At 44.6% G+C, this 15,124-nt stretch overlaps 1 protein-coding gene across 1 annotated transcript in view; it reads left to right on the forward strand.

The window, feature by feature from the left end:
* The window catches only part of LOC121859514 (E3 ubiquitin-protein ligase MYCBP2-like), a 162,595-nt gene that overhangs the window by 97,972 nt on the left and 49,499 nt on the right, over positions 1-15,124 (forward strand). The window contains exons 45-47 of the mRNA XM_042356373.1: positions 9,369-9,551; positions 10,183-10,359; positions 13,505-13,705. Coding sequence (XP_042212307.1) covers positions 9,369-9,551; positions 10,183-10,359; positions 13,505-13,705 — 561 coding nt within the window. The remainder of the gene's footprint in view (positions 1-9,368; positions 9,552-10,182; positions 10,360-13,504; positions 13,706-15,124) is intronic.

The following is a 15,124-nucleotide window of genomic DNA, read 5'->3' on the forward strand; positions in this document are numbered from 1 at the left end:
GAGACACCACACATCACAACTATGGGGACATCACACATCATTAACCAGCGGGGGACATCACACATCATTAACCATGGGGACAATTACACATCATTGTTCATGGGGACATCACACATCATTAACTATGGGGACATCACACATAACTATGGGGACATCACACATCATTAACTATGGGGACATCACACATCATTTACCGGGGACATCACGATTATTAACCCCCCCCAAGGGACATCACACATCACAACTATGGGGACATCACACATCATTTCTTACCATGGGGACATCACACATCATTAACTATGTGGGGACATCACACATCATTAACCATGGGGACATCACACATCATTTTACCATGGGGACATCACACATCATTAACCATGGGGACAATATCACACATCATTTACCATGGGGACATCACATCATTAACCATGAAGACACACACATCATTAACTATGAAGACACCACACATCATTAAACGGGGGACATCACACACATCACAACTATGGGGACATCATACATCATTAACTATGGGGACATTCACACATCATAACCATGGGGACATCACACATCACAACTTTATGACATCACACATCATTTACCATTGGGACATCACACATCATTAACCATGGGGACATCACACATCATTTACTATGGGGACATCACACATCATTAACTATGGAGACATCACACATCATTAACCATAAATATCACACATCATTTACCATGGGGACATCACACACAACTATGGGGACATCACACATCATTAACTATGGGGACATCACATCATTAACTATGGGGATATCACACATCACAACTATGATCACACATCATTAACCATGGGGACATCACATCACAACTATGGACATCACACATCATTAACCATGGGGACATCACACATCACAACTGTGGGGACATCACACATCATTAACCGTGGGGACATCACACATCATTAACCATGGGACATCACATCATTAACCATGGGGACACCACACATCATTAACCATGAAGACATCACACATCATTAACCATGGGGACACCACACTAACTATGGGGACACCACACATCATTAACCAAGAAGACATTTCACACATCACAACTATGGGGACACCTTACACATCATTAACCATGGGAGACATCACACATCACAACTATGGGGACATCACACATCATTTACCATGGGGACACCACACATCATTAACCATGGGGACACCACATCATTTATCATGGGACACCACACATCATTTATCATGGGGACACCACACATCATAACTATGGAGACATCACACATCATGTCCATGTGACATCACACATCATAACCGGGGACATCACACATCACAACCGTGGGGATATCACACATCACACCGTGGGGACATCACACATCACAACCATGGGACACCACACACATCACAAACCATGGGACATCACACATCACACAACCATGGGGACATCACACATCACAACCATGGGGACATCACACACATCACAACTATGGGGACATCACACATCACAACTATGACATCACACATCATTTACCATGGGGACATCACACACATCACAACCATGGGGACATCACACACCACAACCAGACATCACACACTGCCAACTATGGGGACATCACACATCACAACTATAGGGACATCACACATCATTTACCATGGGGACATCACACATCATTTACCATGAACACCACACATCACAACTGTGGGGACATCACACATCATTAACCGTGGGGACATCACACATCATTAACCATGGGGACACCACACATCACAACTATGGGGGACACCACACATCATTAACCATGGGGACATCACACATCATTAACCATGGGGACACCACATCATTAACTATGGGGACATCACATCATTAACCATGGGGACATCACACATCTTTAACCAGCGGGGACATCACACATCATTTACCATGGGGACACCACACACATCATTAACCATGGGGCCACTCCACATCATTAACCAAGGGACATCACACATCATTAACCTGGGGGACATCACACATCACAACTATGGGGACATCACACATCATTAACCATGGGGACATCACACATCATTAACTGCGGTAGACATCACACATCATTAACTATGGGGACATCACACATCATTTACCATGGGGACACCACACATCACAGTCCATGGGGACACCACATCATTAACTATGGGGACACCACACATCATTAACTATGGGGACACCACACATCATTAACCATGGGGACTACACATCATTAACTATGGGGACATCACATCACAACTATGGGGACACCTACACACAACTATGGGACATCACACAACACAACTATGGGGACACCACACATCATTAACTATGGGGACATCACACATCATTAACTAAGGGACATCACACATCATTAACTATGGGGATACCACACATCACAACTTATGGGGGACATCACACATCATTAACCATGGGGACACCACACAATACAACTATGGGGACATCACACATCATTAACTATGGGGACATCACACATCATTAACCATGGGGACACCACACATCATTAACCATGGGGACATCACACATCATTAACTATGGGGACATCACACATCACAACCATGGGGGACACCACACACGCCACTATGTGGGGACATCACACATCACAACCATGGGGACAATTCAATATCATCATTTACCATGGGGACATCACACATCATTAACTATGGACACCACATCATTAACCATGGGGACACCACACATCATTAACCATGGGGACATCACACATCATTAACTATGCGGGGACATCACACATCATTTACCATGGGGACATCACACATCATTTGGCCATGGGGACATCACACATCATTAACCATGGGGACACATCACACATCACAACCATGGGGACATCACACATCATTAACCATGGGGACAACACACATCACAACTATGAGACACCACACATCATTAACCATGGGGACATCACACATCATTAACTATGGGGGACACCACATCATTAACCATGGGGGACACCACACATCATTAACCATGGGGACATCACACATCATTAACCATGGGGACATCACACATCATTAACCATGTAACACCACACATCATTAACCATGGGGACATCACACATCATTAACCATGGGGACATCACATCATTTACCATGGGACATCACATCATTAACTATGGGGACATCACACATCATTAACTATGGGGACATCACACATCATTAACCATGGGGACACCACATCATTAACCATGGGGACACTCACACATCATTAACCATATGGGGACACCACACATCATTAACCATGGGGACACCACATCATTAACCATGGGGACACCACACATCATTAACCATGGGGACACCACACATCATTAACCATGGGGACACCACACATCATTAACCATGGGGACACCACACATCACAACTATGGGGACACCACACATCACAACTATGGGGACACTACACATCACAACTATGGGGACATCACACATCATTAACTATGGGGACATCACACATCATTAACCATGGGGACATCACACATCATTAAATCATGGGGACATCACACATCACAACTATGGGACATCACATATCATTTACCATGGGGACACCACACACAACTATGGGGACACCACATCATTAACTATGGGGACACCACACATCATTAACTATGGGGGACATCACACATCATTAACCGTGGGGACATCACACATCACAACCGTGGGGACATCACATCACAACCATGGGGACATCACACACACAACTATGGGGACACCACACATCATTAACTAAGAAGACATCACATCATTAACCATGGGGACACCACACATCATTAACTATGGGGACACCACACATCATTAACTATGAAGACATCACACATCACAACTATGGGACATCACACATCATTTAACATGACACCACACATCATTAACCTCAAGAAGACATCACACATCATTAACCATGGGGACACACACATCATTTACCATACACCACACATTATCCATGGAGACATCACACATCATTAACTATGGGGACATCACACATCATTAACTATGGGGACATCACACATCATTAACCATGGGGACATCACACATCACAACTATGGGGGACATCACACATCATTAACCATGGGGACACCACACATCATTAACCATGGGGACATCACACACATCACAACTATGGGACATCACACATCATTAACCATGGACATCACACATCATTAACCATGGGGACATCACACATCATTAACCATGGGGGACATCACACATCATTTACCATGGGGACATCACACATCACAACTATGGGACATCACACATCATAACCATGGGGACATCACACATCATTAACCATATGGGGGACACTCCACACATCATTAACCATGGGGACACCACACATCATTAACTATGGGACACACACACACAACTATGGGACACACATCACAACTATGGGGACATCACATATCACAACTATGGGGACACCATTATCATTAACCATGGGGACATTACACATCACAACTATGGGGACATCACACATCATTAACCATGGGGGACACCACACATCACAACTATGAAGACACCACACATCAGTTAACCTGGGGGACACCACACATCATTAACTATGGGGACATCACACATCATTAACCATGGGGACACCACACATCATTAACCATGGGGACATCACACATCATTAACCACAAGCATCACACATCATTAACCATGGGGACACCACACATCATTAACCATGAAGACACCCACATCATTAACCTTGGGACACCACACATCATTAACTATGGGGACATCACACACATCATTAACCATGAAGACATTCACACATCATTTACCATGGGACATCACACATCAGCCAACTATGGGGACATCACAACATCATAAACCATTATGGGGACATCACACACAACTATGGGAACACTAATACATCATTAACCATGAAGACACCACACATCATTAACCATGGGGACACCACACATCATTAACCATGGGGACATCACACATCATTAACCATGGAGACACCACACATCATTAACCATGGGGACACCACACATCATTAACCATGAAGACATCACACATCATTAACCATGGGGACATCACACATCATTAACCATGGGGACATCACACATCATTAACCATGGGACACCACACATCATTAACAATGGGGACATCACATCATTAACCATGGAGACACCACACATCATTAACCATGGGGAGCACTACACATCAATAACTATGGGGACATTCACACATCATTAACCATGGGGACACCACACATCATTAACTATGGGGACATCACACATCATTAACCATGTAGATCACACATCAAGTTAACCATAGGACATCACACATCATTAACCATGGGGACATCACACATCATTAACCATGGGGACATCACACATCATTTACCATGGGGACATCACACATTATTAACCATGGGGACATCACACATCATTAACCATGGGGACATCACACATCATTTACCATGGGGACATCACACATCACAACTATGGGACATCACACATCATTAACCATGGGGACATCACACATCATTTACCATGGGGACATCACACATCATTAACTATGGGGGACATCACACATCATTTACCATGGGGACATCACACATCATTAACCATGAAGACACCACACATCATTAACCATGAAGACACCACACATCATTAACCATGGGGACACCACACATCATTAACTATGGGGACATCACACACGTATTAACTATGGGGACATCACACATCATTAACCATGGGGACATCACACATCATTAACCATGGGGACATCACACATCATTTACTATGGGACATCACACATCATTAACTATGGGGACATCACACATCATTTCATGGGGACATCACACATCATTAACCATGAGACATCACACATCATTAACTATGGGGACATCACATCATTTACCATGGGGACATCACACATCATTAACCATAGACACTACACATCATTAAATTCAAAGGGACATCACACATCACAACCATGGGGACATCACATCACAACTATGGGGACATCACACATCACAACTATGGGGGACATCACACATCACAACTATGGGGACATCACACATCATTAACCGTGGGGACATCACACATCATTAACCGTGGGGACACACATCATTAACCGTGGGGACATCACACATCACAACTATGGGGACATCACACACACACACCATGGGGGACACCACACATCATTAACCATGAAGACATCACACATCATTAACTATGGGGATACCATACATCATTAACCACATGGGGACACCACACATCATTAACCATGAAGACATCACACATCAATTAACTATGGGGACACCATACACATCACAACTATGGAGACATCACACATCACAACTATGGGGACATCACACATCATTTACCATGTGGCGCCTCACACATCACAACCATGAAGACATCACACATCATTAACTATGGGGACACCACATCATTTACCATGGGGACAATTCACACATCACAACTATGGAGACATCACACATCATTAACCGTGGGGGGACACTACACATCATTAACCGTGGGGACATCACACACTTCATTAACCGTGACATCACACATCATTAACCGTGGGGACATCACACATCATAACTATGGGGACACCACACATCATTAACCATGGGGACATCACACATCACAACCATGGGGACATCACACATCACACCATGGGGACATCACACATCACAACCATGGGGACATCACATCACAACCATGGGGACATCACATGTCATTTACCATGGGGACATCACACATCATTAACCATGGGACATCACACATCAACTGTGGGGACATCACACATCATTAACCATGGGGACACCACACACTTCACAACTATGGGGACATCACACATCATTAACCATGGGGACATCACACACCATTAACCATGGGGACATCACACATCACAACTATGGGGACACCACACATCATTAACCATGGGGACATCACATCACAACCATGGGGACATCACACATCACACAACTATGTATACCACACATCATTAACCATGAAGACACCACACATCATTAACTATGGGGACATCACACATCATTAACCATGCGGAGACACCACACATCATTAACCATGGGGACACCACACCACAACTATGGGGACACCACACATCATTAACCATGAAGACACCAATACATCATTTACCATGGGGACATCACACATCACAACCATGGGGACATCACACACATAACCATGGGGACATCACACATCATTAACCATGGGGACACCACACATCATTAACCATGAAGATACTCCACACACATCATTAACTATGGGGACAATTACACATCATTAACCATGGGGACATCAAGCACATCATTAACCATGGAGACACCACAAATCACTTCAACTATGGGGAAACCACACACTATTAACTATGAAGACATCACACATCATAAATTCATGGGGACATCACACATCACAACTATGGGGACATCACACTAACACAACTATGGGGACACCAATATCACAACTATGGGGGGTATCACACATCACATTAACTATGGAGACACCACACATCACAACTATGGGGACATCACACATCATTAACCATGGGGACATCACACATCACAACTATGGGGCACCACACATCATTAACCATGGGGACACCACACATCACAACTATGGGGACATCACACATCATTAACCATGGGGGACATCACACATCATTAACCATGGGGACATCACACATCATTAACTATGGGACATCACACATCATTAACCATGGGGACATCACACATCATTTACCATGGGGACATCACACATCATTAACCATGGGGACATCACACATCATTAACCATGGGGACATCACACATCATTAAACCAAGGGGGACATCACACATCATTAACCATGGGGACATCACACATTTACTATGGGGACATCACACATTAATAACCATGGGGACATCACACATCATTAACTATGGGGGGACATCACACATCATTTCATGGGGACATCACACACATCATTAACCATGGGGACACGTACATCATTTACCATGGGGACATCACACATCATTAACCATGAAGATACCACACATCATTAACCATGAAGACACCACACATCATTAACCATGGGGACATCACACATCATTAACTATGGGGACATCACACATCATTAACCATGGGGACATCACACATCATTAACCATGGGGGACATCACATCACAACTATGGGGACATCACATCATTAACCATGGGGACATCACACATCATTAACCATGGGGACATCACACATCATTTACCATGGGGACATCACACATCATTAACCATGGGGACATCACACATCATTAACCATGGGGACATCACACATCATTAACCATGGGGACATCACACATCATTAACCATGGGGACATCACACATCATTAACCATGGGGACATCACACATCATTAACCATGGGGACATCACACATCATTAACCATAGACATCACACATCATTAACCATGGGGACATCACATCATTAACCATGGGGACATCACACATCATTAACCATGGGATATCACACATCATTACCATGGGGACATCACATCATTAACCATGGGGACACCACACATCATTAACCATGGGGACATCACACATCATTAACCATGGGGACACCACACATCATTAACCATGGGGACATCACACATCATTAACCATGGGGACATCACACATCATTTACCATGGGGACATCACACATCATTAACCATGGGGACACCACACATCATTTACCATGGGGACATCACACATCATTAACCATGGGGACACCCCACATCGCTACCTCACTTAATCCTCAACAGTTTTCCTCTTATCTCATAAATCTTCCTCCCACCCACAGTGCCTCTTGGTCCTCCTGCCTTATAACAGGATCTGTAAACTGTAAGTGAACCTCCTTAATGGTTAGTATGATCCTGGAGGCCCGACTCTGGAGGACTTGTTGGCTGTTGTAATTTGTCTAATTTAGAGAGTAATGATTTATAGTGACAGAAAATAATCAGCCATTAAAAACAGTAAACAAAAACTTATGACAAGAAAAATTATGTTATTAATGTCTCACAAGAAGCTTGAGTGGTAATAGAACATGAAGCTAATGTTGCCAGAAGAGCTTATAAGTTTTATGAAGAGCTGTGTAAAAAGAGAGTAAGGTAATGGATGAAAAAGAGAAAATGGGCACATAAGTGGAGAGGTGTTTCATGTTCTTCCATTAAATGTGTTGGACATAAACTGAAATCACTGTACTAGTATAAGTTCAAGGGTTTAACCTTTAAAGTATAACTGGTTAATATCACCCAACATTTAGAATGTATTAGGGGAACAAACATTAATTTTTATTTTATTTTGAAAGACATTTCCTTACAGTGATTTTTCAACAGGTTGAGGTTGTAGCAGTTCCTGTAAGCACAGGAGAGGAAGGAGGTCAAGGAAAATTGAGAAGAATCAGTCAGCATGTGCCTGACAACATGACATTTGGTGGACATCCTCAACCCTCCCTAGATGTACCGTATCAAGTTTCCATCAAAGACAAGATGTGTTACTGTGCTATAACTATGATCAAGGTAAGACTTGTGATGAAGCTCTGTGGAACAAAAAATAATATTTTTCGGTATTGTTGAAACTTCATATTTTAATTTATGAAACATTCGTTTAAAGGACTCATACACAAATATAACATAGGTGTTTGACTATAGGAATGGGTAAAATGGTATTTGGTGGTGGGAAGGTTCCACACATAGCTACTGAGTTATAGATTTTGTTTAACCCTTAACTGGCAGCTAAAGATTCCCTCCTCCACCCCCATATTTGCTTAAATGGAGTGAAAGGAATGTGAAACATGCACTGATGATAGCTGCTGTTTTATGGTTAATCTGCTCAATAGAACCTCCCATTGCCATGTCAAGTACAGTATGTAATGAGGTAAACACCTCCAAAAAACACCAGTACAGTATAAAGTATTTGTTCACCACTCAGTTTTAAGCGATGGATGCTGTGACGGAGGAATATTGTACTGTTACCGGTCCTTCTCTCAATCCTTCCGAATTTAATGATTTTATGATTGTCTGTACAGTAATAGGATTGTCAAACTTAATACTTTATTCTTTAATAATGTTGTTATCTCTGAAAATGAGACAAGTGTAGGATGTTTATACAGTATTCTGTTGAATTAAAATGTATCATCTCTCTCACCAGGCATATGAGAATTACTCTTTTGAAGAGCTCCGTTACATGTCACCCGCCATACGTCGGCCAACAGAGAACATGTTGGTGCGCAGTAACAATGATGGCACTTACTCCTGCAACTGGACCCCTGGAGCCACGGGCTGGTACTCCTTACATGTTACCATAGATGGCTACCAGTTAGAGGAGGTAATTGTTCTTCCTTTAAACTACTCTCCTCTGCTCTGTTTATACTGTACAGTATTACTATCTTATGTTTAGCCAGATAATAATCACAACCTGTGTATAACACAGAGCTCCAGTTGTTCAATATTTTTCAACACATTAGTCTTACAACTTCCCTCATAATAATTATTGATGTATGACAAATAAATATATTGGCTGAGAATGGTGCCATTACAGTGTTCTGGTTATCACATAAGAGAAAGGGAACTGATTTAATTGGAATACAGTACAGTTAACCCTCACTTTACGCGGTTAATGTAACCCGGAGGGTCCCGCGTAAAGTGAGGAACGCGTAAAGTGAATAACATAACATATGGGATTTATTGAAATGGAGTCCGGGCCGATCCCCAAACTCCACTTTTTGACGACACACAACTATGTTGTAGTAAAAATTTTATCTTAACTTTATGATGGTATGAAAAATCAAGTAATATAGAAGAGGTTAGGTTAGGAAGATAAAGGTTAACATAGGAAAAATACAGGTAAGGTTAGAAAACTAAAAATTAGGTGTAACACTTACGGTAGTAGAAGAGATGGGTCGGCATACGGGGATGGAGGCTGGTTCCGAGGCAGAGGGCAGATTACTGGCCCTCAGGTGAATCACCATTACTAGGTGAATCACCATCACTGTCACTTACAGTTGTCAGGGCTTCCCTGACAAATCCCTCAAAGTCACCTTCACTGTCACTACCACTGGCTTGGGCTGGCTGTGGTGGGTTGCGGGCGAAGAAATCTGTTATGCTTTGCTGACGGCTGGCGTTGATGTTGTCGTGATACACCTTGATGTACGGCTCCATAGCCTGCACCAGCCGGGTATGGAAGACTTCATAGCGGTCATCGTCATTGTCACGGGAAAGGAAGGACTTCATCTTCTCTGCACACTCCATGGCACCCTTAATATCACTATGACTTAAATTGTGTTCTTCGGAGACTGACGCACCTTCTTCCTCCTCTTCACTGACGTGTTCTTCTTCCAACATCTCGTCGGCAGTCACTTCAGGATCTCTGATCACCTCCAGGATGTCGTCGTTGGTGGTCTCGGAGAAGCCTGGAACTGTAACAGTCTGCGCAGCTTCTCTGGCAAGGTCCACTGCTACTGCAACATTCTGAACCTCACCAGTCACAGATTGACTCCTCCTCTCACCTGGTATTCCATGCAACACATGTCTCCATGCGTGACGAATTGTAGCAATAGACAGCTGATCCCATGACTCCACCAAGAAGTCCACAGCTTTCTTGATGTTAAATACTCTCCAGAATTGTTTGAAGAGTATTTTTTGCTGTTCTAACTGTTGATCCTCATCTTCTTCGCTCTTGCTATCGGTGGTGGTGTCACTCAGGTTACGCAACTCTTCCCTGGTGTTGGTGTAGTCGTTCAGGAGCTGGAATTTTTTTGTTGAGAATGCAGCTTTCACATTGCAAATCAACTCCTGGTCCATGGGCTGGATTAAAGACGTAGTGTTGGGAGGAAGGAAGACCACTTTTACGTTGGGGTGACGATCTAACAGTAGGGGCGAGTGTCCTGGTGCGTTGTCCAGCAGCAACAAAATATTAAATGGGACATTCTGTCGCTCACAGAATTTCTTTACATCGGGAACAAAACAGTCATCAAACCAGGAGAGGGACAGTGTAGAGAACATCCATGCCTTACGTGCGGTCAGCCAGTGGACATTTAGCTTGGTCATGTCCATGCTCTTGTAGGCGTGCGGCTTGCGGGCTGTGTGGATCACCGATAACTTGAGCTTACAGGTACCGGAGGCATTGGTGGTAAACAGGACGGTGATGCGTTCCTTCTGCATTTTCCGGCCCCGAATCCTGCTGGCATTCTTCACAACGAAGGACTTGGAAGGTAGCTTTTTCCAGAAAAGACCAGATTCGTCCATGTTAAACACCTGGTCGTCACTGTACTGTCCTTCCTCCATAATCTCACGTAAAAACGGAGGAAATTCCCGAGCCGCAGCACGATCAGCACTCGCTTCTTCACCACCAATGTTTATATTGGTGATCTTGTTCCGGATCTTAAACCTCTGTAACCACCCAGAGGAAGCATTAAAGGGTTTGGGCTCTGAAGTTCCCATCTTTCGTGCCACTGCCATGTACAGTTCACGTGCGTAGTCCTTAACAGAGCGCGTGTCGACCGCCATGTTCCGTCGCGCCTGACGCACCAAGTACCTCACAAGTAATTTTTCTGTCTTGAGAAGCACCTGGTTGTGAAAATACTTGATCACAGAAGCACCTGTAGACTTTGTGATCTTCATGTGCTCCTTTATCTTGGCTGAATCCTTCTTTATAGTCCGGATCGTAGATTCGTTCACGCCATGCTGGCGCGCCAAATCAACCTGCCTTGTTCCTTTCTCCAACTCTTGGATGATGATATACTTCACCTCGTGGCTTAAGGAACGTCGTGTCTTCTTTGGTTTAGTGCCGCTGGGTCCAGGTAAGGAAAGGTTTGTCTCTGGGGGTGGTGGTCCGGCGGAAGCCATTTTACGGAACAATGGATGCGCGTTTACACGGAGTGGCCTTGAGGGATGAAACTGCCGCGGCTAGGTCAAGCGTCGTCTCTCCTCCCTCCCTCCCTCCCCCGGGTGGACACGTCATAATACTTTAAGCCAATTACAGCTAGCAGCAGAGGAGGGTAGGGATGCATGGCCAATCACAGGTCTGATACGTCATATGACGTCAGTGATAACGCAACAAAGACACACTAAATTTGTCACTGTTGCTCAAGAGGGAGGGAGGAGGAGGGAGAGGCATGGGCGCCATGCTATGGTGCCATGGGCACCCAAAATAGTGTCACATGATACTCATGACAATGGCGTTTCCGCCAATCACGTAAATGTGAAAATGTTAGGTTTTGGCAAGGCACTGCGGGGTAACGGTATATATATATATATATATATATATATATATATATATATATATATATATATATATATATATATATATATATATATATATATATATATATATATACTATACTGTGATTGCTTTGTGGAAATGTTTACTTCTTTGTTATATTTATAATTTATGTATAGTACTGGTACTTGATAACATCAGTAATAATTTTATTTACTTCAGAATGACTACATATATATTGTTTGATTGACAGACATACAAAATGGAAGTAAAAAGCCACCTAAGGTGTGTCCTCCAGTCCAGAGCACCACAGAGGTCGTCACAACAACCCTCTCGTCTACGAAAATTTGTCCTCCAGAACAGTGCTGGTTTGAGGATTCGAACTCATCCATCTCTTCAAAGTGAACAGATTGGTGTGGTCCATGTCAATGGCACCATTGCATTTTATGATGAAGTAAGTAGACATACCACTACCTGTTCACATGAAGTGGTCAACATTTCAATTTAATATAAAATAGTATGAATAAGTGTCACTAAAGCATAAGGTAGATACATACAGTATAATATATACAGTGTAAAGGACATTCTTTAGGCAGGTATTATATTTAAATCATTAGGATAGTTCTTGTTAAGATGGATGAGCAGTTATTCATGGCCACGTAATTCTCATGCCCAGTCTTTTAGTCAACCCACTTGTTATCTGAACAAATAATGAAATGCTCTTGGCTGCTTCTTCTCCTGGACCCTGGTGTCATCCAAATAATGAGCCATTGTTATCTAATAGAGGAGCACCTCATTTACCTGTTTACCACACCCCCCTCCTCTCCACCACCTCACCTGTTGTCACCACACCTCCTCCTCTACCACACCTCTCCTGTTGTCCACCCCACCTCCCTCCTCCCCCTCCCCACCTCCACCTGTTGTCACCACACCTCCTCCTCCTCTCACCCACCTCCCTCTCTCCCTCTCACCACACCTCCCTGTTGTCACCCCTCCTCCTCCCCTCCACCCCACCTCTCCTCTCTCACCCCACACCTCCACCTGTTGTCACCCCTCCTCCTCTCTCTCCCCCACCTCCTCCTCTCTCACACACACCTCCACCTGTTGTCCCACACCCCTCCTCCTCCCCTCTCACCCACACCTCCTGCCTGTCACCACCTCCTCCTCCTCCTCACCCACCTCCACTTGTCACCCTCTCCTCCTCTCACCCCACACCTCCCTGTTCCCACCCCTCCTCCTCCTCTCACCACACCTCCACCTGTTGTCACCACACCTCCTCCTCCCTCTCACCCCCCTCCACCTGTTCCCACCCCCCTCCACCTGTGTCCACACCTCCACCTGTTTACCCCCTCCACCTGTTTACCTCCACCTGTACCCCATCCACCTGTTGTCACCACACCTCCACCTGTTGTCCCCACCCCTCCTCCTCCTCTCACCCCTCCACCTGTTGTCACCACACCCTCCACCTGCTTGTCACCACCCTCCCACCTGTTGTCACCACACACCTCCTCCTCTCACCCCTCCACCTGTTGTCCCACCACACCTCCCCTCTCACCCACACCTCTCCTCCCTCTCACCCCTCCACCTGTTGTCACCACACCTCCTCCTCTCACCACACTCCACCTGTTGTCCCCACCTCCTCCCTCCCTCTCACCCACACCTCCACCTGTCACCTCTCCTCTCCACCACACCTCCTCCTGTTGTCCCTCCTCCTCTCCCACCCTCCCTGTTGTCCCTCCTCCTTCACCACCTCCACCTGTTGTCACCACACCTCCTCCTCTCACCCACCTCCTCCTGTTGTCACCACACCTCCTCCTTCCTCTCCACCCACCCTCCACCTCCACCTGTTGTCACCACACCTCCTCCTCTCACC

Source organism: Homarus americanus, unplaced genomic scaffold (genome assembly GCF_018991925.1).
Source record: "Homarus americanus isolate GMGI-L3 unplaced genomic scaffold, GMGI_Hamer_2.0 scaffold7626, whole genome shotgun sequence".
Taxonomy (NCBI): Eukaryota; Metazoa; Arthropoda; class Malacostraca; order Decapoda; family Nephropidae; genus Homarus; species Homarus americanus.